A 25,055-nucleotide genomic window follows, 5' to 3' on the forward strand; every position below is an offset into this window, starting at 1 on the left:
GGAGGGAAATAAACAGTTGACATTTCAGTCCAAAAGCCTTCACCATGACTGGAAAGGAAGGGACAGAAGGAGAGGAGGGTGGGGAGAAAGTATAAACAGGCAGGTGAATGCAGCTGAGGGGGCAGTTGGAGGAGATGGGATTCAGTAAGAAGCTGAGAGGTGATATTTCAAAGTTCAAAGTAAATTTATTTATTATCAGAGTACATATATGTCACCATGTACAACCCTGTGATTTATTTTCTGTGGACACGCTCAATAAATATAATAACCATAGTAGAATCAGTGGAAGACCGCACCCACAGGTCAGACAACCGGTGTGCAAAAGACAACATCTGTAGCAACACAAAATGAAATAAAAATAAATAAAGAAACATGCAATAAATAACAAGAACATGAGATGAAGAGTCGTGGAAAGTGAGGCCATAAATTGTGGGAGCATTTCAGTGATGGGGCCTGATGATTGAGGGGTAATAACTGTTCCTGAACCTGGAGGTGTGAGTCCTGAGGCTTCTCCTGAGAAGGAAGCATGACCTCGACGGTGGGGTCCTGATGATGGATGCTACTTTCCTACGACAGCGCTCTGTGTAGGTGTGCTTAATAGTGGGGAGGGCTTTGCACATGGTGGACTGGAAGGTGTGAAGATGAAGGAATATGATGGAGAGGACAGTGGACAATGGAAGAAAGGGAAGGGGAGGGCACACCAGTGGGAGGTGATGGGCTGATAGGAAGTAGTTAGAGGGCAACCAGAATGGGGAATGGAAAACGAGAGAAAGGGAGGATGCTGTCAGAAACACAGTAAATACAGGTGCAGCTCTTCAGCTGCTTGGTTCAAGGTGAGGATCTCCCCTCCGATTGCACACATGTGCAACGTAAAACAGGCCCTTCAGCTGTTATGAGTGCTGAACAGACCTGATGAAAATGGGGTCCAGAGTTAACCCCCCCCCCCCCCCCCAGGAACAATGCTGCTAATGAGAGAGAGAGAGATGAAGTACAGAGGTAGAGACATCTGCTACAGATGAGAGAGAGAGAGAGAGAGAGAGAGAGAGAGAGAGAGAGAGAGGGATGATTTATGTATTATGGCTTCTTCACTGATTATTTACCTTTCGCTACAAGGACGTTTCTTTGCTCGTTAACATTCCTGAGGAGACAGCAGGAAGGCCGAGTTAGATGGACATAGACATATTGAGATGATGGATGGCTGATACCCCGTCAGTGGGGATAAAAGATGGGTCTGGGGAGACACCCCTCAGACACTGAAAGAGTGTTGTGCACCCACAGGAAGGTGGGGCCTTTGAGGACTAAATCAGAAGATCAGTCACAAAGCTCACAGTGTGATGGCAGGGCCGGTGGGGGCTTGTGTGCATGTCCACTCATGCCAGAGTGACGCGTCCACCATGGAAGGACGGTCTAGCCGAGAACGGGAGGGTCATAACTGAATAACCACAACAGTACAATGGAATAAGAAGACAACAGAAGGTTTGCCTACTGCAGTTCTCGATCTCTCTCTCTCCAACAATTGCAACACAACAACTACCTCAGCACGAACTGAACTGAACTTTATATTCGTCTATGACAATTTGTTTACCCCTAGACATTGATAGAGCTTGTTTCTTATTATTGGTTATTATTTCTACACTTATATGTTTATTATTGCTAACCTGTTTTATATGTATATTTGTGTTATTGATACTGTATTGTCTTGTTTACTAATAAACACCTTTAGTTACAGTACCACCAGGCTCCAACGTATCCTTCCATTTCTGCTGGTTTGTTAACCCAGTTATGGGGTACGTAACACAGCCCACTAGGTCCATGCTGACCTTTTGCCCATCTACACTAGTCCCATTTGCCTGCAGAAGTACAGGGGTTCTTCGGGCCAAGTCCAAAGCTCCCTGAAAGTGTTTGCACAAGTTGATGAGGCTTGTAGGGAAGGTATACGACATGCTCACCTTTATTAGTCAAGGAACTAAGTTCTGGAGTCAGGACGATGGGTATGTAAATACACTTGACAATAATAAACCAATAATAATAATACTGTTAAATTTCTCATGCTGAGATGCTCATTGTGATTTTGCACAATTCAATTTTCACTTTTTCAGATCAAGGCTGTCATGTGTCATATCTAACCTGGAGCACGGTGGCCCCATTGATCATAGTTGCTGCGATAATCTTCTTTTCATTTTTAATAGTATGGAAGAGTAAGTATTGAAGAGCTAAGCATATTTGACAAAAAGAGTATGTTGCTATGTAACAGGTTGCCTCTATGTCTAGCTCTAGCAGTATTTAGTTAGAAATGACTCAGTTCTGTTCCTTCATATCACACATTACCATTGTTTACACTGCGGGCCAAATGCCTGGTGTTCTGTGTGGGACGGGTTGTAATTCGGTGCAACAACGGAATGGAGCATTATCTCAGGTAGACCTGTTACAGCTGGGATATGATTTGAGATGTTTCCTGGTCCACAGAGGTCAGTCGTGGGACCTTTGTCTTTTGGTGCTGGGTTAAAACCACAAGATCATGAGACATATGAGCAGAATTGGGCTATCTGGCCCATCAAGTCTACTCCACCATTCCATCAGGCTGATTTCTTATCGCTCTCAATCCCATTAGAAGTAAAAAATAAAGTACAGCCCAGAAACAGGCCCTTTGGCCCGCTTGGTCCATGCTGAACCATTTAACCTGCCGACTCCCATCGAACTGCACCAGTCCCATAGACCTCAATATCCCTACCATTCATGTACTGATCCAAACTTCTCTTAAACGTTGAAATCGAGCTTGCATACACCACTTGTGCTGGCAGCTCATTTCACACTCTCACAAGCCTCTGAGTGAAGAAGTTTCCCCTCATGTTCCCCTTAAATTTTTTACCTTTCATCTTTAACCTACAACCTTTGTTTGTAGTCCCACCCAACCTCAGTGGAAAAAGCCTGCTTGCATTTACCTTATCTATACCCATCATAATTTTGTATACTTAAATCAAATATCCTCTTAATCTTCTGTTCCAAGGAATAAAAGTTCTAACCTATTCAATCATTCCTTATAACACTGGTTCTCCAGACCCAGTAACATCCTTGTAAAATTTCTCTGTATTAATTCAGGCTTGTTTACATCTGTCCTGCAGGTAGGTGTCAAAACAGCCACAATACTCCAAATTAGGCCTCATCAGCTTTAACATAACATCCCATCTTCTGTACTCAGTACTTTGATTTACAAACAACAATGTGCCAAATGCTTTCTTTATGACTCGGTCTAACCACTTTCAATGAATTATGGGCCAGTATTCCCAATTCCCTTTGCTCTAGGACATTTTGGTGGTCTCTCTCTCTCTCTTCACTCTTGTACAGTTTATTATCTACATTCTGTGTGTTTGTACGTGTGTGCCTTTGAGTAATGTTTTCATTGTACCTGTACCTCAATGTACTTGAGCAGATGACAGTAAACCTGATCTCATTAGTCAGACAGGAGGGGGTGAGTGGTGGAAGTTCATGTTCGGAATTCTGGAAGCCTCAATAGGAGGATGGGAGGGATGTAGAGTTCTGGGAACAGGACGTTAAGTAAACAGAAGCACGTATTCCATCTTCAGCACATCCTGGGGCAAGTGCAGGTTTGTGCGATGGATTCAGTGGTGTGATTGAGTTGTGCCTCGTCCATGGTATCAGAGACCCCAGGTATTAAATGCTTATGAATTCTAACTGTTGGAAAATTTTTAAACCATGGATGCAAAAATATCCACTAATGATTAACATTTGAGAACACAGATGCATAAAATAATTCCCAGAAATCCACAGGATACGACTTTTTTTGTTCCTCTGAGGGAGTTTCATGCACAGAGGCCAGACATGTAACGCAAAGAGAGATCTTCCCACTTCCACCAGTGTTTGGGTAGGAGATGGTGTCCTGACTCCTCTCCAATTCCAAGAGATTCCGTCCAGCCACTGTACCAGATTTCTAATGAAAAACAAATTCTCCTCAAAATCCTGTGCAGGACCTGGTAGGTGAAGTGATAAGATTTTTGAATGTTTTGTCATTTCCACTGTCAGGACCTGCACCTTCCTTATGCCTGTTAGCTAGATATACCATCAGCTTTGACTGTTCAAATAACAATGGAAGACACTTGCCAATGGACAAAAGCACAACAATAAATCGCAGGCAGTTATAAATCATTTAATAGTATAAATGACTAAAGGACTAAAAGACATTTTATTTCAATTTAGGAGGTAGCAGTTCAAGCAGTGAATCAAACAATGAAGGAACACCACAGGTAATTAATCCTTTAGTACAATGTTGTAGGCTTTATTAAAATTTAAGATCTAATGCTGGTTTATTATGAATTTAGAATGTCAATGGTAGACTGAATAAACCCAGAGTGTGCTTTCAGGCTGGGCTAATAATCTTATGGACACATACCGGGGGAATATTGGATACTGTTAATAACATCACGCACCACACACTAGAATCGTAGATGCTAGAAATCTAGAGCAACACAGCAAAATGCTGGAGGAACTTAGCAGGTCAAAGAGCATCCATGGAAAGGAATAAACAGTTAATGTTATGGGTTAAGATTCCTTCATCAGCACTGGAAAGGAAGGGGGAATAAGAAGATGGGAAGGAGGAGGGAAAGTCCAAGCTGATAGGCGATAGGTGAAGCCAGGTAAGGGAAAAGGTTGGGGGTGGGGGCGATGGTGCGAAGTGAGAAGCTGGGTGGTGATCGATGGAAGAGGGAAAGGGGTGGAGAAAAAGGAGCTTGAAAGGAGAGGAGTTTGGACCATGGAAGAAGGGAAAGGAGTACACACCTACTGTATTTGCATCACACCAATGCATGTCTGGTGCTGATGCCACTGCACTACTGGCTGGCACTTATCCCAGGGATAGGGAGTCCATAATTACAGGGCACAGGTACGTTCGAGGAGAGAGATTTAGTAGGGACCCAAGAAGCTATTTCTTCACCCAGAGAGTGGTCCATTTATGGAATATGCTGCCAACGAGAATGGATAAGGCAGAAACATTAACAACTTTTAAAAGACACAGACACACAGATGGATAGATTTGTAGGGATATGCGTCAAATGCCGGCAAATGGAACTAGCTGACTGGTTTGGGTGGGTGTCTTGCTCGACCTGGACTAGTTGGTCCACAGGGCTTGTGTCTGTGCTCTGTGACTCTCTGATACTCCATTTCACTGTGTGTATTTTCCTGTCTATCCGACTCTGTCTAAGTACTGATTGTTTCTGTGGGGATATTGTTATTGCACCTTACAAATGAATTGTATTAATTTCAGGAACAGATAGGAATGAATCAAGGGCCACTTGAGAATGGAGGCAATGAATGATATTCACTTGCTTCTTCTAATAATCTCCATCAATCGCATAGCCAGACATGTCATGATGCACGCTGGCAATATCGGAACCCAAGTTGTGAATGGAAATCAGATGCCAATGGTGACCAGATTTTATTCACAATAATTCCAATAGAGCATCAGAGGCTCGGCTGAGCGACCCCACAAGACACAACATTCTCAAAACTAGAATCCCGCCATTAGTGCCGATTGGGTGTCTGCTTCAATAATACAAGTGACACGCAATCCCTGAGCCTATCAAAACAAACCTGAGAGATTTAGACAATAGACAATAGGTGCAGGAGTAGGCCATTCGGCCCTTTGAGTCAGCATCGCCATTCAATGTGATCATGGCTGATCATCCACAATCAGTAATTGGTTCCTGCCTTCTCCCCATATCCCTTGACTCCGCTATCTTTAAGAGCTCTATCTAACTCTTTCTTGAAAGCATCCAGAGAATTGGCCTCCACTCCCTTCTGAGGCAGAGCATTCCATAGATCCACAATTCTCTGGGTGAAAAAGCTTTTCCTCAACTCTAAATGGCCTACCCCTTACTCTTAAACTGTGACCTCTGGTTCTGGACTCCCCCAACATCAGGAACATGTTTCCTGCCTCTAGCGTGTCCAATCCCTTAATAATCTTATATGTTCCAATCAGATCCCTTCTCATCCTTCTAAATTCCAGTGTATACAAGCCCAGTCTCTCCAATCTTTCAACATATGACAGTTCCGCCATCCTAGGAATCAACCTCATGAACCTATGCTGCACTCCCTCAATAGCAAGAATGTCCTTCCTCAAATTTGGAGACCAAAACTGAACACAATACTCAAGGTGTGGTCTGAAAGCCAACATGCCATTAGCTTTCTTCACTGTCTGCTGTACCTGCATGCTTACTTTCAGTGACTGATGAACAAGGACGCCTAGATCTCGTTGTACTTCCCCTTTTCCTAACTTGACAGCATTCAGATAGTAATCTGCCTTCCTGTTCTTGCCATCAAAGTGTATAAGCTCACATTTATCCACATTAAACTGCATCTGCCCACTCACCCAACCTGTCCAGGTCACCCTGCCTTCTCCTAACATTATATTTCACACTGCCACCCAGTTTTGTGTCATCTGCAAATTTGCTAATATTGCTTTTAATCCCTTCCTCTAAATCATTAATGTATATTGTAAATAGCTGCGGTCCCAGCACCGAGCCTTGTGGTACCCCACTAGTCACTGCCTGCCATTCTGAAAAGGACCCGTTAATTCCTATTCTTTGTTCCCTGTCTGCCAACCAATTTTATATCCACGTGAGTACCCTACCCCTGATACCATGTGCTCTAATTTTTCCCACTAATCTCCTATGTGGGACCTTATCAAAGGCTTTCTGAAAGTCCAGGTACACTACAGCCACTGGCTGTCCCTTGTCCATTTTCATAGTTACATCCTCAAAAAATTCCAGAAGATTAGTCAAGCATGATTTCCCCTTCATAAATCCATGCTGACTCAGTCCGATCCTGTTACTGCTATCCAAATGTGCCACTATTTCATCTTTTATAATTGACTCTAGCATCTTCCCCACCACTTATGTTAGGCTAACTGGTTTATAATTCCCTGTTTTCTCTCTTCCTCCTTTCTTAAAAGTGGGATAACATTAGCTGTTCTCCAATCTCAGGAACTGATCCTGAATCTATAGAACATTGGAAAATGATTACCAATGCGTCCACGATTTCTAGAGCCACCTCCTTAAGTACCCTGGGATGCAGACCATCAGGCCCTGGGGATTTATCAGCCTTCAGTCCCATCAGTCTACCCGACACCATTTTCTGCCTAATATGAATTTCCTTCAGTTCCTCTGTTGCCCTAGGTCATCTGGCCACTATTACGTCTGGGAGATTGTCTGTCTTCCCTAGTGAAGACAGAACCAAAGTACCTGTTCAACTCGTCTGCCATTTCCTTGTTCCCCATAATAAATTCACCTGTTTCTGTCTTCAATGGCCCAGTTTTGGTCTTAACTATTTTTTTGCTATTCACATACCTAAAGAAGCTTTTACTATCCTCCTTTATATTCTTGGCTAGTTTACCTTCATACCTCATCTTTTCTCCCCATATTGCCTTTTTAGTTGTCTTCTGTTGCTCTTTAAAAGTTTCCCAATCCTCTGGCTTCCCACTTATCTTTGCAATGTTATTCTTCTCTTTTATTTCCATACTGTCCTTGACTTCCCTTGTCAGCCATGGTTGCCCCCCTCCCCTTAGAATCTTTCTTCCTCTTTGGAATTAACTGATCTTGCGCCTTCTGTATTATTCCCAGAAATACCTGCCATTGTTGTTCCACTGTCATCCCTGCTAGGGTATCCTTCCAGTCAACTTTGGTTAGTTCCTCCCTCATGGTTCCATAGTCCCCTTTGCTCAACTGTAATACTGACACTTCCGATTATCCCTTCTCCCTCTCAAATTGTAGATTAAAACTTATCATATTATGGTCACTAACTCCTAATGGCTCCTTTACCTCGAGTTCATTTATCAAATCCGGTTCATTACACAACACTAGATCCAGAATTGCCTTCTCCCTGGTAGGCTCCAGTACAAGCTGCTCTAAGAATCCATCTCGGAGGCACTCCACAAACTCCCTTTCTTGGGGTCTAGTACCAACCTGATTTTCCCTGTCTACCTGCATTTTGAAATCCCCCATTACAACCGTAGCATTACCTTTGTGATATGTTAATTTTAGCTCTTGATTCAACTTGCACCCTATATCCAGGCTACTATTTGGGGGCTTGTAGATAACTCCCATTAGGGTCTTTTTGCCTTTACAATTTCTCAGTTCTATCCATACTGACTCTACATCTCCTGATTCTATGTCACCCCTCGCAAGGGACTGAATTTCATTCCTCACCAGCAGAGCCATCCCACCACTTCTGCCCACCTGTCTGTCCTGTTGATAGGATGTATACCCTTGAATATTCATTTCCCAGCCCTGGTTCTCTTGAGGCCATGTCTCTATTATTCCTACAACAACATACTTGCCAATTTCCAACTGATCCTCAGGCTCATCCACTTTATTTCTTATACTTCATGCATTCATATATAATACTATTAATCCATTACTCCCCTCACTTCTCACATTGGTCCCTATTCCTCTTGGCTATTCCTCTCCGATCCCTTCCTGAGTTTTCTGCCCCGTCAATTCCGATGTCTTTCTTTACTTTTCTTATTCTCTCTTTCCCTTTGACTCCATCCTTATATTTCCAGTTCGTCTCCTCCCCCTCACTTACTAGTTTTAAACAGAAAGCACCAGGACACCACATTACAAAGAGCGTGTCACTTGAGAAAAAAAACACAAGGAAAACTAAATGATTAACGACTCTTGTTAAACAATTACTAAATTCAGTTGTTCTAAAATCCTCAGGACCCTACGCTCTCTGGTTTCCTGAACAGGCATGAAGAGATTGTTACAATACATTGCGGAGAGGAACCCAGCATGTTAAGCTTCATTGGTGGAACTGGATAAAAACACAATTTATTTCCAGCATCTGCAGATTCACTCGTGTTGGTGGAACTGGTGATATTTTGGGTTATTTGACAGCACTGCCCCGCCAGAGCCAAGATACTTGAAATTAGATGTGCACATTATTTTGCATCTCCTTCTCCATGGATTGTCACCTTGTCGTGGTGGAGAAGCTTGTGTGGTCCTGAGATCCCGAGAGCGATGCCGTCTGGAGCTATGCTCCTGGTAGGGTCACCCATGGCGGTAAGGTCAAGTGTGAGGTCCCTGACAAAGAGCAATCCAACCAAGACCTCAATGGTGGAACAGGTGGGCGAAGCTACTTTGAACTCAACGGCTGTGAAGACGGATGAAGGCTACAATTAATCCATCAGCTCCAGTCGTCATGGTTTCCACGCCATTGGAATCAGTTGGTTAATTTGTGAAGTATTGTGTGCTTCTTGCAGTGCAACATCAAGCACACATTAAACAAATACACGCACAGGCGTCTTCGCTCATCATCCTTGACCTCGAGGGATAGCCACGACGATAATGACGATCTCCTGCACATTTACAGCTGAGAATACTTACTGCAGCTATGGTTAGTGTGACACTATTGCAGTGGCAGTGAATCGGGTTCAATTCCCATCACTAAGGTGCCTGTACAGACTCCCCATGATGCATGGGTTTCCTCCAGTGCTTTCGTTTCTCCCCACTTCCCAAGGATACTTGGGTTGGTAGGATAATTGATCCCATGAAGGTATACGGCTCATTGGGAAGATGGCAGGCTCTTTGCACCATTAAGAACTTTACGTACTGCAGGTCTATCCCATTAGTGAGCTGCTCATCAGTGAAGCAGCTGGCCCTGGTGCAGTTCGTGTCACTGCCTGCTACAGGAAGCATTCAGAGTTGGTGTGCAAAAGACATTGGCAGTCTAGTAGTGAAGGATTGTCTTAGGTGATTCTTTTGCAGTCACAAAATTGGTTACATAAATTGCTGCAAGCCTGCTTTCCTTGTGCATTGGTGGGGGTGGAGGTGGGCTTGGGTGGAGGGAGATGTGTACTATATATGCCTTGAACTGTATATTGCTGTCCGTACTGTTTGTTGCAACTTGGCCCCAGAAGAAAGCTGTTTCATTTGGGTACTCAGGTATGGTTGAATAATAAACTTGAAGTTGAATATTAAGAGCCTCTTACTGTGCTTTTCCCTAACATTGTACATTGATGTATCTAATATGAATTATTTTATTTTAGAGTGTGTCTGCTATCATGAGTCAAAGCATCACAGTATTACTAAGTAAGAACAGCTGAGGTTAACTGGAATTTAGATAATGTTATGTTTTACACTATTGTTATCAATGCCAAATGTGAGATGTTATTTTTGGTCAGTCATTTATGTTTACCAATACACAAATGTTTTCCTGCTAGAAGTTTTAATTACTATCCTGCCAAAAGTTTGGGACATCTGCAATCCTGGTGGTGTCAGAACCTCTTCCGTGAATGGGAATTTTATTTGAAAACTGAAGTGGGAGAGAAGCAGATATTCAGTGCAAAAAAAGGTAATTAAGATAAGGAAATCGTGATTGGATCATAAAGACAAGAGAAAACAGTAAACAATTCTGATATGTCTGTCCTTGGTCTCTTCCACTACCATGATGAGGCCTAACTCAGGATGGAGAAGCAACACATTCAGTCTAGGTAACCTCCAGTCTGATGGCACGAACATCGATTCCTCCATCGTTCAGTCATTGCTCCCCCCAACCTTCACTCTTTTTCCATTCCCCATTCTGATTACCCTCTCAGCCCCAACTCCACACCTGTCAATCACCTCCCCCTGGTTCTCCTCCTCCTTTCCCCTCTCCATGGTCCACCCATCACTTCTCACCTTCTCTCTTTGTTCACGCTCCCCCACCCACCTTCTCTCTCACCTAATCAACTGCCAGCTCGTACTCCATTCACTCCTCACTGGAGGAGAAGCACATTCATAACACTGAATTCCATTAAATTTCTCCCACCACTTTGCCAGAAAATTCCAAGCCAATAATTGTTCCCACATCAAAACTAGCTTTGTGGAACACTCCACTAGACATACCTGATGTCAATGGTTCAATGGTTCCATTTAATATCAGAGAATGTGTACAGTATACAACCTTAAATTCTTTCTCTTCGCAGACGTCCACAAAATGGCAGGAAAAAAATGCAAAAAATGAAACGACAGAAAATCGTTACAGCCCAAATCCCCCATTTCCTCTTCCCACACACAAGCAGCAGCAAAGCATCAACCATCCCCTGAAATAAAAGCAGAGATTTGTAAAATCTCCCAACTTATTCTGAAGTCAGTCAGAATTATATTCAAGCCACATTGGGTCATATTTTACTGATGATGTGTTGAACAGGTTTTTGAATGTTTGAACACCCCCGATTGGTTCCTCCACTTCTATACAAACAAAATTAAGTGTCATTAAGTCAGTTGATAGAGCTGGGTTACATCGTGACTCAACTACATTACCCCTCAGTAAGGCTTATCAACACTTCTGCTTTCTAATTCACCTCTCCAGACTCCCATGCCTACTTTATATCCTCTTGTCACACTCCTGTGCCTAGAAACACAGTCAATCTAGGTATAATATGCCAGCTTGTGTATTTATATTTATTGTGTGTTTTTATTATTGTGTTCTGTACCTTATTGATTTTTGTGCTGTATTGGATCTGGAGTAACAATAATTCTGTTCGCCTTAACATTTCTGTATTGGAAATGACAAAACAGTCTTGAATCTTGAAATATTTACACACACACACACCACCCCCACTGGTTGACCCCTCTCCCACTCCTCCATCTGTCCATCTCACACACACACACACACACACACACCCCTACCTGGAGGAACTCAGCAGGTCAGGCAACATCTATGGAAAGGAATAAAGAGCAGATACTTTTGGCTGAGACCCTTCATCAGGACTCGAAAGAAATAAGGGTGAATCTAGAATAAGAGGAGGAGAAGGAGTACAAGGTGATAGGTAAAGCCAGGTTTGGGGGAGGAACATGGCTGTGTGGAGAAGGGCAGGGTGTGAAGTGAAAAGCTGGGAGGTGATAGGGGGAAAAGGTCAAGGGCTGAAGAAAAAAGGATCTGATAGGAGAGGAGAGTGGACAACTGGAGGAAGGGAAGGAAGAAGAGCAGAGAGAAGTGATGGTCAGGTGTGAAGAGAAACTGTGAGAGGGAAGCCAAGATGGGAATGGAAGATGAGACAAGGTGGAGGGGGGAAATTACCAGGAATTTGAGAAATCAGTGTTCATGCTGTCAGGTTGAAAGCTATGCAGTCAGAATATGAAGTGTTGTTCCTCCAAACTCAGAGGCAGTGGTGGCCCTCTAACCCCAGGACAGGCAGCCTCTGGGCTTCTGACCTCTAGGCCATGGTCCCAGAGTTGCACACATTGGGCCTTTGGCCTCCAAACTTGCTGAGCTCAGAGTCTATAATCATTGTACCTCACGACTGTGTATTCTGCTCTGGTTCCCTCCCACATTCCGAAAGTGGGTTGAAATCAAACATCAAGAGCCCTTTTGTCGGGCAGAATTTTGTTGGCCCTCCAGCACAGCGAGATGTCTGTGGAGGGAATGCTGCAGAAGTGTGTATTGACGGATGCAGTGTAACTCAGCACAGACACTGAGCAGAGGCTCCATGGGGAAAGATTCTGCTGCCACCAGACATTGAGGTGCTGAGTCCTGTGTAGCAGCTGTTCATACACTTGAAGAGTGTTTTATGTGACGTCTGTGAACAGTGGATTTTGGAGAAAGCTGTGCCCTTGTTATGAAGTGTATTTTTCTAAAAGTTCTAAGTGCAGTAGTAATTTTATTATACTTTATTTTAATAATTTCTAAATAAAACGCTTCACATGTCAATATTTTTAATTATGGTTTTTAGTGAGCGGTCAGCGATGCAGAGCACAGAAACAGGCCCTTGGGCCCATCAACCTCATGCTGACCCATTTAAACTAATCCCTGTCAACTTCCCCCGGATTCTACCACTCACTCACACACTTGTGGGCAATTTTGTCATAGGCCAATTAGCCCGCTGGCCAACATGTTCTTTGGTGGGATGTGGGTGGAATCAAAACACTCGAGGGGTGGGGGGAGAATGCGGTCACAGGGAGAGCATGCAAACTCCACACACAGACAGCGTGTGGAGATCGAACCCAGGTCTATGGTGTGAGGCAGAGTGATGATCAGCTGCACAACTGTGCTGCCTAACTTGAAAACATATTTTAACTTTGTAAATACCTGTTCCTGCAACATGGCATTGTTGCCTGTGGTCGTGCAATGGTGGTGCCTGAATACACGGCAACAATTGCATGCTTCACCTAGCTCATCTTTAGTACGTTGGTTGTTAACACAAATAACACATTTCACTCTATGTTTTGATGTACATATGATAAATACTGCAAGTTTGAATCTGAATCTGTGATAGTCTGGGCTGTAACCACCACTTTCTGTGTAGTGACAGTCATTGCTACATCAGTTCGGTAAAATAAATATAAGCAGATGGAGCTGAGTGTGGGAGAGTAGTGAGAGGACAGCTCCGAGGTTCGCTGAATTAGTTTAAATACTACACAAGAATAGATCCATGAGACTGAAGAATGAAATTGTAGAGGTGTATAAAGTAATCAGGGCCAGACATTTTGTAGGGTGGGATACACTCAGGACAACAAACACTTTTTTATGGTCTTAATTCCTTTATCTGTTTTAGATGTTTTAATGCAGAAAGAGGGTATGAAAATAAAAAGAACAAAATGAATTTAAAGAAATGCACAGTTCCTGCTGTTACAATCTCAGCTTAACTTCAGTCCACACACTTGTTTGTCAACTAGTTACGTATGCAGTATGAAAATAAATTAAACAAAATATACAAAAGCAATACGGTAGTGGCAATTCTAAAAAAAATACAAACAACATCAGAGTCCCACCAACCCTGTACCTTGTACACAACGTCAAGAATATGAATAAATATATCCCATCTTAATTAAGATGTACACTCACATTGGAGCACAGGTATTTAATTTCCAAACACATATAGGCTAGACCCTGAAACAAATTCTCCTAGTGCATGACACTAGGCCAATAAACTTGGCACGACCATGCTATCCAGCACTGACACCCTTCTTGTGAAGATCTTTCCTCACCATATGGGCAGTGTTCCTGGGGGGAAAAGAAGCAGCTCCCGGGACTGGATGTCCATCCTTCTAGAACATTGTAACTCCTGTTTCTACTCCACATGTAGATAATGATGTCACCATTTTCTCTTAAAAGCACAGTCAGCTATTTTAGCTTACCGGGGTGCATACAGAAGGGCACTTTAACAATAAAAATCAGTCAGAGAAATGGTAAGCATCCTCGATTATTCACTCACTTTAAAGGTACTTTTAACCTCTTTGACTGCTTCTGAACTTGCTCTAGCCAGTATCTGTGACACAGCTGCAGGACTTATGGAGGCCACATCTAGGACTGACCTTGGTTCGTGATGTGGGTTACAGTGCTGTCCAGCATTTACTCTTTTACTCCTGTGGGGTACCACAACAGGAGGGCCACCAACATCTGACCCTGTATCATCAGTCACAGGTGCTACAGTCTCAGTTCCAGAAGGTATGCAGTCAAGGATGTGCTCAAGATTCTGTACACCCTGTTCCAACACATCATCTATCAATATCACCTCATTCTCCAAGTCCTCAGAAACTGAATCACGTCCCAGTACAGGGCTAGCCTGAATTCCAGGAGTTTGTAGTCTCCTTTGAGGAGCTGCAGTGGGCTCTCCCACAATAGGAGACATCCTCTGAAAATCCACTCTATCTCACCCTTTCAATATTCGATAATTTTCAATGACATTTTCCCTTCTCATTCTTCTAAACACCAGTGAGTTGAAGCCCAGACCAATCAAACACTTTTCATACATTAACCCTCCGTTCACTTGGACAGAACATGATTTTATATGCGTTTACTAATTTTTTGGGATGTGGACATTGCTGAACATTCCAATTTTCTTCCATTGCTTGCATAAGGTACAACATTAAGCTTATCACCTCAACCCCACCCTATCAGAACTGTTCCTTTTATCCTATCCACCCCTTCCCCACCTTCCCTACAACTTCAACATTAACTTCATCACTGTTCTGACCGAAGTTCTCCACTCTGAAATATTCTGTTTCTCTTTCAGAAATATCACCCACCCTGCTAAATGTTCCCACTTTTTTTTATATTTGCACCATCTGTGGTCCTGTTAAAATTTCCCTCCTCCATGTTATTGGGGAAATAGAAGCTCATAATGTTGGAGGTCATGTTTTGGTGGTGGGGAGCAAGAGGCAACAAGTTGAATGTCTCTGAATGCAAGTTGAATGCATCTTCTCACCGACTCAACAGTGATAAAGTTGCTCTTGTCCTCACCTACTACACCATGAGCCTCTGCATCCAACACATCGTTCTCTGCAACCTCTGCCATCTCCAAAGGGATCCTACTACTAACATATCTTTATCACCCTCTCACTTTCTGCTTTCCACAGGAATCGCTTCCTCCATGGTTTCCTGTGATTCGTTTTCTTGTAGGCATTCAGATTAGACACAAAGAGCATAAAGGAATCATTGAAAAGTTACACTCAAAGACAAACACCCAACGTGCAAAAGATGATATACTGCGCAAATACAGAAAAAACAAAACAAATAGATAATATATTTATTAGTTGTGAATAGTTTTCATCTTATTTAAGAAAAAGTGTAAATACACTACAATCTGATCAAGGAAGGTTTGCTAAGCTGAAACCTGCATTGGAAACCTGTCATTGGAGCATGGGTTTGCACTTGCTGTAGCTTAAAAGAGTGAGAAAAAACTAGATTTAAACATGAAGACCCTGAGATATACTGACAGTGGGTATGGAAATGATATTTCCTCACTGAAGATTGTAGACAGGGGTTTAGTGATTAAAATAAAGTGTTACCTATTTGAAACTAGGTGAACAGTTTTTCTCTCTTCCTCAAGGCACAATAGACATAGTGTTTGAGTGTTTTTATGGCAGTGGCTGGGGCTGTTTTTCTGAGCGAGGCATTGGAAGCTTACTGGGGATGGACATGAATGCAGAAAAGCCTAAAAAAAAGTGGATATAACCCGTTCCATCACAGTAACAATCTTCTCCAACACTTACCATATCTACAATGAGCACTGCCACAAGACAGCAACATCCATTATCAAGGATCCCTCTCCCCCAACTCTCTTCTCGTTGCTGCGATCAGGAAGGCGGTACAGCAACCTTATGTCCCACGCAACCAGGTTCAGGAACTAATTATCTTTGCACCTCTTCTGGATCCTTTTCAATGCCAGTTCATCTTTTCTTAGATAAGGGGCCCAGGCTGCTAACTGCATGGATACTCCAAGTGCTGCCTGCCCAAAGCCTCAGCATTACATCCTTATGTCACTATTACATCACTCAGACACCTATCTGAGGGAACATTGGATTCTGTATTTATATTGCACGTATACATGTACATCACCCCAAGCTGACAGCATTGCAATAACATTTGCAAAATAGAGAATATGTAAACCTCAGGGTAAATTCATCAAGACATGTCAGTCACATCCAACATATTTGTTTCAGACTTCACATTGTGACTAATTTATTGTTGAGGACATTTTCTGTGAATTGGGTGACCCAGAGGTGCACTGCCCTCACTGTTCCAGTGACCCATTTGTGATACTAACCTCCAGCCTCCTCTATGTGGAGTTTGCACGTTGTTCCTGTGACCATGAGATTGGGCCGGGTGCTCTGGTTTCCGCCCACTTCCCTGGGTGAGGGGAGGGGGTGGTAGATGGATAAACTGGTCACCCTATACTGCGCCTGGTGTGTGGCTGAGGGGTGGGATCTGTGAGATGCTGGGAATGTGGAGTGAATTAAATAATTCTAGGATTAGTGTTGAATAGTCAGCATGGACTCGATGGGATGAAGGGCCTGTTTCTGTGCTATATCTCTCCCTGACTAATTTAGTTTTGGCTCTGGTCTGCTCTTCCTGTTTTGATCAATCACTGTCTCCATTTTTCTGTCTCAGTCTTTATCTGTCTATCTTACTCTGTCTGAATGCATTCAGTGGCCACTTTATTAAGTACACTTCGTTAATGCAAGAACCTAATCAGCCAATCATGTAGCAGTAACTCAGTGCAGGAAAAACAAGCATTCATGATTAAGAGGTTCAGTTGTTGATCTGACCAAATGTCAGAATGGGGAAGAAATGTGATTAAGTGGCTTTGACTGTGGAATTGATTGTTGGTGCCAGAAGGAGTGGTTTGAGTATCTCAGAAACTGCTGATCTCTTGGGGTTTTCACACAACAGGCTCTAGAGTTTACAGAGAATGGTGCAAAAATAAACAAAACAAAAAAAATCCAGTAAGTGGCAATTCTGTTGGGGATAACGCCTTGTTAAGGAGAGAGGTCAGAGGAGAATGGCCAGACTGTTTCAAGCTGACAGCAAGGCAACAGTAACTCAAACAAACACATATTACAACAGAGGTGTGCAGAAGAGCATCACTGAGCACACAACACGTCAAACCTTGAAGTGGATGGGCTACAGCAGCAGAAGACCATGAACATAGTAGATGCTGTAACATGAATGGAGTTAGTGAGACAAATCAATAACAAATGCAAGGATTAAGAAGCATATTATTACATTCCAGATAGAAATGGCGAAAGAAATAGACTGCAGCAGGTAATTCATAGCTTTAAATTCAACATTGTTGTTTTTTTAATTGATGATCTATCACAAATTTATTAGATTGTCACTGGCTGATTGAGTAAATTCAGAGTACACTTTCAGGCTGTGCTAATAGGATAACTCAGTCAGAAACCAAAGGGAACATTAGGTTGATTAGCAGCTCCACCCAATAACCCACCCTTCCACACCCCCACTACTGTTTTATTAATTCCTGTCAGTCACCTGCGTACAGACATTCCTGTACCTAGCATCACTTTATCGACATATAATCAGTGCTGTGTATGTAAGCTATGGGATGTATTTATAATTATTGTGTTTTTTTAATTACAATGTTCTCTATCTTATTGTTTTTCTATTTAGTGTTGTTTATCTTATTGTTATTTTAGTAAATGTCCTTTATCTTAGAGTGTTGCGGTGGGATACGTCTCTACCAAAGGAGGTATAAGGCACTCCTTCCCTCCAGTAGCCTGCAGGTCACCCTTGGGCAAAGTGTAGCACCTGCTTAGCCCCCGCCCCACCCACCCCAGGGTCATGTGAAGCCATAGGAGCAGGTGGTGGGTGGTCGTATGAGCAGATGATGCATATCAGAGAAAGGCTGAACAAGTTAGTTCTTTATTCTTTGGAGCGTAGAAGGTTGAGGGGGGACTTGATAGAGGAATTTAAAATTATGAGGGGGATACATAGGTTTGATGTGGATAGGCTTGTTCCATTGAGACTAGGGGAGATTCAAACAAGAGGACATGAGTTTGAGAGTTGGGGGCAAAAGTTTAGGGGTAACAAGAGGGGGAGCTTCTTTGCTCAGAGAGTGGTAGCTGTGTGGAATGAGCTTCTAGTAGAAGTGGTAGAGGCAGGTTCGATATTGTCATTTAAAAAAGAATTAGTATATGGACAGGAAAGGAATGGAGGGTTATCGGTTGAGTGCAGGTCGGTGGGACTAGGTGAGAGTAAGCATTCAGCATGGACTAGAAGGGCCGAGATGGCCTGTTTCCATGCTGCAATTGTTATATGGTTATACGGTTATATCACAAGTCCTGGTTATGCGACTACTGGCCCCAGGCACACAATCTGAAGAGTACTGATAATGGCTGGGGTCACCCATCTTGCAAAGACACTGCTCAGAACTCCTTCTGTGGGAAAAATGTGTCTAGAACAATCATGGTAATGAAAAGACCATGATTGCCAACGTCATACGACACAACACATAACGAACATTTGTGTTTTTTTTTGTGCTGCATCATGAGGTGAAGAGTCCTTGAAATTGAGTGATGTGAGCAGTTCAGTGATGGGTTGAGTGACCTTATTTGGGCCAAGACCCTTCATGCGGTTAGGACGTCTTCTGTTAAATTGGTGTCTCCGTGATTCAGTGGACTCACAGCTCCAGTGAGCCAGTTTCCATCCTGACCCCTAGTCCCCTCTGTGTGGACTTTGCATGTTTGTGCTGTGACCGTGGGGTTCTGACGGGAGCTCTGGTTTCCTCCCACGTCCTGAGGGTCGGGAGTGGTTGGTAGGGTAACTAGTAACTGCACACTGCACCCGTTGTGTGGCTGAGGGCTGGGATCTTGGGCAAGTTGATGGGAATGTGGGGAGAATTAAAGAAATAGAGGATTAGTGTTAAATGGGTGGTGGATAGATAGCACAGTCTCGATGGGTCAAAGGGCCTGTTTCTGTGCTGTATCTCCCTCTGACAAAACTGATGTTGGCTCTGGATCAAGAACTCTCTCCAACTTACCGTCTCAGTCCTTATCTTGTTGAAATTTTAGCCACACATTGAAGAGATGGCTGTAGAATATTTACAGGAATAAATGAGACAAATCATGTAACTAGTGCAAAGACTGAACAATATTTTATTTCACTCTGTGAAGCAATCAAAGGTTTGGGACTACAGCAAGTAATTAATTTAGCTCAGTGTTGTAATTGTTTTAACTGCTGACTGAACACTGATTTAATGAGCTCAGAACGTCACTGATGGGCAGAGGAAATCCTGAGCTCTCAGGCCTTGTTAGGAATCTCACGGTCACATCTTCATAACTTGTTACACACGTTATAGTTTGTGTTTATGATTTGCTGTCTGAATCGATACTGTTCCTGTTGAATATCTAGTTACTGTATGTAACAAGTGAAGTATATTTCTTTCAGAGAAAGATATTTCTTACCTGTTGAAGCCACTGAGAAGTTGGATCACAACTTTCATCTTCAGTCATTGTTACCGACCCGGTGATGAACTTTGCCGTCAGTCAGCTGCAAGTCAGACAGAGTGAAGGCAGCAAACCTCCAACCAATTATAGTTATCATGATGCTGTTCAGTACGGGCCATATTATAACCTGATATAGTTCATTGGGTGACCGTGATGGTAAGAGAGGGTGATAGAGTGAGAGGGACGGATAGTGGGGAGGTTGAGAGGAAGGGAGAGCACCAGGGTGTAAGTGTGATTTGGGAGCTGGAGGGAGAGGCTTGAGAGAGTGGTTTGTGAAGATGATTACAGGTTGACATCAGGACTCCTAACTGGTTACTGTCTCAGATAGCTACACTAGAATAGTTGGTAATGGGTTTATTACGCTCACAGGTACTGAGATAAAGAGGGAGACATTTATTTCTGCGTACTATAGAAATGAATTATTCCATACATAAATAGAAAAATAAATAAAAAAGAAAATGCACGCAGTGTGAGAAAGTGCAGTAGAAGAGCCAAGGCGATGTAGATTGTGAGATCACACTTACATTTATCATTCAGGGGGTCTGTTCAACAGTCTGATCAGAACAGGGTAGAAGCATGACTGACAGAAAACTGAGAGGAAGCTCCTGACACAGTGAAGGAAGATGTGAATGCTGCAGGAGATTGAGGAGCTTCATTGCTGCCCTAAATGCCAATGGCGCAATGAGCCACAAAACCCTCCTCCTACATTAACCCTTTCTTTCCGAGGACCATTCTTGTAAACTTGCTCTGGACTCTCTCAATGCCAGCACATTCCTTCTTGTATATGGCATCCAAAACTGCTCTCAATGTTTCAAACATGGTCTGACCAATTCCTTATAAAGCCTCAGAATCACATCTATACTTTTATAGTCTAGTTCTCCTAAAATGAATGCTAACATTGCATTTCCCTTTTTACTACCAGCTCAACCTGCAAGTTAATCATTAGGGAATGCTGCACTAGGATTCCCTGGTCCCTTTGCACCTCTGATTTCTGAGTGTGCTCCCTGTTTACAGCTTTATTCCTTCTACCGAGGTGCATGACCCTACACTTCCCAGCAGAGCCCTTCCACCTACCTTTGTACCAGCTGCAAACGGCCACAAGGCCAACAATTCTGCAATCCGACTAAAGTGTTGGGGATTTAATATTTCAGTAATATTTGAGTAATACTGTAAATATATTGTTTGATTGGTAAACTTCAGATCTGAAAGTTATTTGCTTTCTTAGTTTGTTTGCCCAATTTGCTTTGTGGCTGCTTGCAAAAAGACGAATCTTAAGATTTTATACAGTTTGTATATTTTCTCTTGTCTTGTCCATACTGCACCAACCGCTGCCACTGGGCTATAAACGTGCAGTCCCTCATGCGTGCTGTTGTAATTTAAATTGCGGTGTTTAAGAGCAGCAACTTGAAAGTTTTACTATCAGCGGCAGATTTAATGTGTGGCCGCAGGGAGTTCCAAACTGGAATGGTCTTGGGGTACAGTGAGTAGCGGTAGCAGTTCTTGTTGGTCTGGATGGTCTTGTAGTTCAGGGATTGGTTTTTTGTCGGGTTGCTGGTCTGTTATTCTGGTTACACAAAAGGTGACTAATGTTGGATGGAGTTAATGAATGAGTTTCCTTGTAAACTGTTGTAAGCCTGGCTATAGTGCGGCATCTTTGGAGGGTATCACATTTGAGGTCGAGAAGCATATCTGTAACACTACTGGTCTTTTTATAATCACTGGTTACAAACCTGGCAGCTCTTCTCTGGACTTTTTCAAGGTTATTGATGTGAGTGGTTTGGTAGGGATGCCAAATGGCACTACAGTATTCAAGTCCTGGACGGACGAGAGTTTTATAAGCAATTTCTTTTGTGGTTTTTGAGCAATTTCAAAAGTTACGCCGTAGAAGGCCAAGGATTTTGTTGGAACTTGAAATGGTTTGGTTGATGTATTTTGCCCAGCTAAGGTTATCTGACAGTTCAATGCCCAAATAGGGGTGATGTTTTACTTCCTGGAGTGCAGCGTTTGCCATGGAGTGCTGATAATGGTAAAAGTTTTGCTTGTGGGTCATACTCATAATGTAGCACTTTGAGATGTTAAATTTCATCTGCCAGGGGGACTCCATCTTGCACAGCAAGTTAATGTCTTGGTATTGCAGTCATTTGGAGAATTTATGGGTCTGTACTGAATTAAGTCATCAGCAAACAGTCTAACTTCAGATGTAACACAAGTTGGAAGGTTGTTTATATAGGTTAAGAAAAATGTAATGGGCCCAAGACAGTGCCCTGTGGTACTCCTGAAAGCACTGGACAGCTGGATGAGGATTGCCCATCGATTAATACCTTATGGTGCTGTTTAGTTAGAAAGCTTTTGATCCCCTTGTACACCAATATCATGCACATAATTACAGTGAAGTTTTCTCATCTGCCTGTCGACCTTTCTCCGAAGGAGTATAAACTCATCCCAAGTAGAAAAATCACACTGTCTTTCTGGCATGATTATACAGCTTTTGATTCTTCCTAATACTCCTCTAATTAATCCACAGTAAGCTTGGTTTGGAAAAGCTCATTTTGTGAGGAATGTTGCCATCCATGGATTTTTGCATTGTGCTAATAAACTTAGTCCATTAGCTGCCAATATCAGAGTTCACAATGATGTCATCAGTAAGCTGAAAGCTGAGGGTGCTGAGGTCCATAGATATGTTTTGGTAGTTGGCTTTGGCATAAATGAACACTTTGGTTTTTTGACTATTTTTGGTTTGATTGAGACACCCACATTTGGTCTGACCTCTATTTTACCAATAAATGGCTGGGTTGTTTGTGAAACACAGATCAAGTAGACTCTGGTCTCCTGTAGGCTGAGTAACAACTTGATGAAGATTATGATCAAATACTATTTCAATCATCATCTTACTTGACCAGGGTATCTTCCACAAGGCAACAGGCTATTGGAATTCCAATTAACATCTAGCAGGTTGAAATCCCCTAATAACCAGATGGAGGCATGCTTACGATTTTTATCAATTGAACTTTCAATTTGATGCATATAGTCATTTCCAGTCTTCTGAGAGTGGTAAAGGACAGTGAAAGTGACAAAAACAATGGTCCAATGGCTACAACAGTTATTGTCGGCAACATATCTGAGAAAATTTCTCGTGTTGATCAAGCAGTTACTTGTGAAACGTGGCTTGGTTTTTTGCTGGAAGAGAGTTCATGAGCTTCAGGGAAGCTGTGAGATTCAGCTTTTGTGAGTATAAAGAACCAGAATCTACTCTGCGAGCAGTAAGGTTATTGCATGAAACTTCAAGTGGGTGACAAAAAGCTGCTTGTAAAGGTAGATGTAAAGATCAAAGCCCAGCTGGATGAGTAGAAAGCCGAAAAGAAAGGAGTCGATGGAGATATGAAATCAGAGCATTTGACGGATGATCTGATGGAAGAGGAAAATAAGAGGAGAGATCAGATCATCAAGTGAATAATAGAAGGATTTATAAGAGAATACTCCAGTAAACTAAATGCCACTTCCCAAGATCACGATACACAAACTGGAAGGAAAAGGGAGGAGAAGGAAGGTGTCTAGGGCTGTCTGAATCACGTCCTGCAGTCCCAGAGTGATAGAGGAATGTAAGAAATTCTCCACAGCAATGGGGCCATACTTTACAGAAGGGATGGTGTTACTCGGCTGGTGCACAGAATTAGATTTACACCACAAGTACTGCTAAAAAAATTATATTTATCCTTGCCTGTATACATTTTCATAATGACACTTAGAAGATACTGTAAAGATGCAGTTTCAGGTCTTTTGGTCTGCTGAGACTAAAGTGGAACTTTTTGGCCTGAACACTAATGGTACGCGTGACATAAATCTGATACTGCCCATCAGCCAGGTAACGCATCCGTACCGTAAAGTATGGTGGAAGTAGCATCATGCTATGGGAATAATTTTCAGTAGCAGGGACTGGAAATCTGATCAGGTTTGCTGGGAAAATGAATGCTGCTAAATTCAGAGAGATCCTAGATAAAAACCTGCCAGCCTCTGCCTGGAAGCTTAAACTAGGAAGGAAGTTTGTCTTTCAGCAGGAGAACAACACAAAGCTCACTGCCAAAGCAACTGTGGAGTGGCTTCAAATTAAGAAAATCGATGTCCTTGAGTAGCCCAGTCAGTCATGACCTTAACCTGATCAAAAACTCTGGGTAAGTCCTCAAGATGCTATCCACCACAGCTCACAGGTTGTACAATTCTGCAAGGAGAAATGGACAAATCTTGCACCATCACATTGTGCAAAGCTAATGGAGACTTATCCAAAAAGGCTATTGGCTGAAATAGCTGTGAGAAAAGGTTCAACTACATACCGAGCACAGGGGGATGAATACTGTCTGAAATGCTGACATTTCAGTTTTTGAATTTTTAATTTTTCATACTTTACAGTTTTCCTAATTTTTTTTGGGGGGGGGGTCTTTGCTGTGGAAAAAAGGAGCATGTGATTCACAAATAAAAATTCTGAGTTAAATTGATCAAAATCCTTGGTAGTAATTTCATTTATGTGAACAAAGTGTTGTGGGCTAAATACTTTCTCAAGGCACTGTAAAGTTTTCTATGCTGTGAATACATGTATAGTAGTTGTATCATGTAGTATACATGTAGATAAGTTGAGATGCATTCTATATTGAGTTGGTGTTTATAGCTAGGCAGCGAAAGGTGTGTTTTTCATATTTAAGAAATGAGTAATATTTTATATACAGTGCCTATAAAAAGTATTCTACCCCCCCCCCCAGAAGTTTTCATGTTTTATTGTGTTACAACAGTAAATCACAGTGGATTTAATTTGTTTTTTTTATACTGATCTAGAGAAAAAGACCCTTTTGTGTCAAAGTGAAAACAGATCTCTACAAAGTGATCTAAATTCATTTCAAATTTAAAACACAAAATAACTATTTGTATATGTATTCACTCCCCGGTAATCAGTATTTAATACATGCACCTTAGGCATTAATTACAGCCTTGAGTCTGTGTGGATAGGTCTCTATCAGCTTTGCACATCTGAACACTGCAATTTTCCCCATTCTTCTTTACAAACTGCTCAATCTCTGTTGGATTGTATGGGGATCATGAGCTAACAGTCTTTCTCAAGTCCAGTCACAAATTCTCAATGGGATTGTGGTTTGGACTCTCTGATAATACCAGGACATTAATTTTGTTGTTCTTAAGCCATGTCTGGGTAGCTTTTTTTTATGCTTGGGGTCATTGTCTTCCTGGAAAATAAATCTTCCCCCAAGTCACAGTTCTCTTACAGACTGCATCAGGTTTTCCTCCAGAATTTCACTGTATTTTGCTGCATTG

The 25,055-nt window shown here is 42.4% G+C and overlaps 1 protein-coding gene across 7 annotated transcripts in view; it reads left to right on the top strand.

Annotated features, from left to right (window-relative positions):
- The window catches only part of LOC132394512 (uncharacterized), a 49,120-nt gene extending 36,418 nt beyond the window's left edge, over positions 1-12,702 (top strand). For 5 of the 7 annotated variants that reach the window (XM_059970775.1, XM_059970772.1, XM_059970773.1 and 2 more), the window contains 3 exons: positions 2,100-2,198; positions 4,216-4,262; positions 8,730-12,702. In XM_059970775.1, the coding sequence (XP_059826758.1) occupies positions 2,100-2,198; positions 4,216-4,262; positions 8,730-8,831 (248 nt within the window). In that variant the 3' untranslated portion in view covers positions 8,832-12,702. Of the gene's footprint in view, positions 1-1,278; positions 2,199-4,215; positions 4,263-8,729 lie in introns of those variants that run through there. The other 2 variants (XR_009512346.1, XR_009512345.1) reach the window with 2 other exon arrangements.
- Positions 12,703-25,055: the final 12,353 nt, after the last annotated feature.

Source organism: Hypanus sabinus, chromosome 5 (genome assembly GCF_030144855.1).
Source record: "Hypanus sabinus isolate sHypSab1 chromosome 5, sHypSab1.hap1, whole genome shotgun sequence".
Classification (NCBI taxonomy): Eukaryota; Metazoa; Chordata; class Chondrichthyes; order Myliobatiformes; family Dasyatidae; genus Hypanus; species Hypanus sabinus.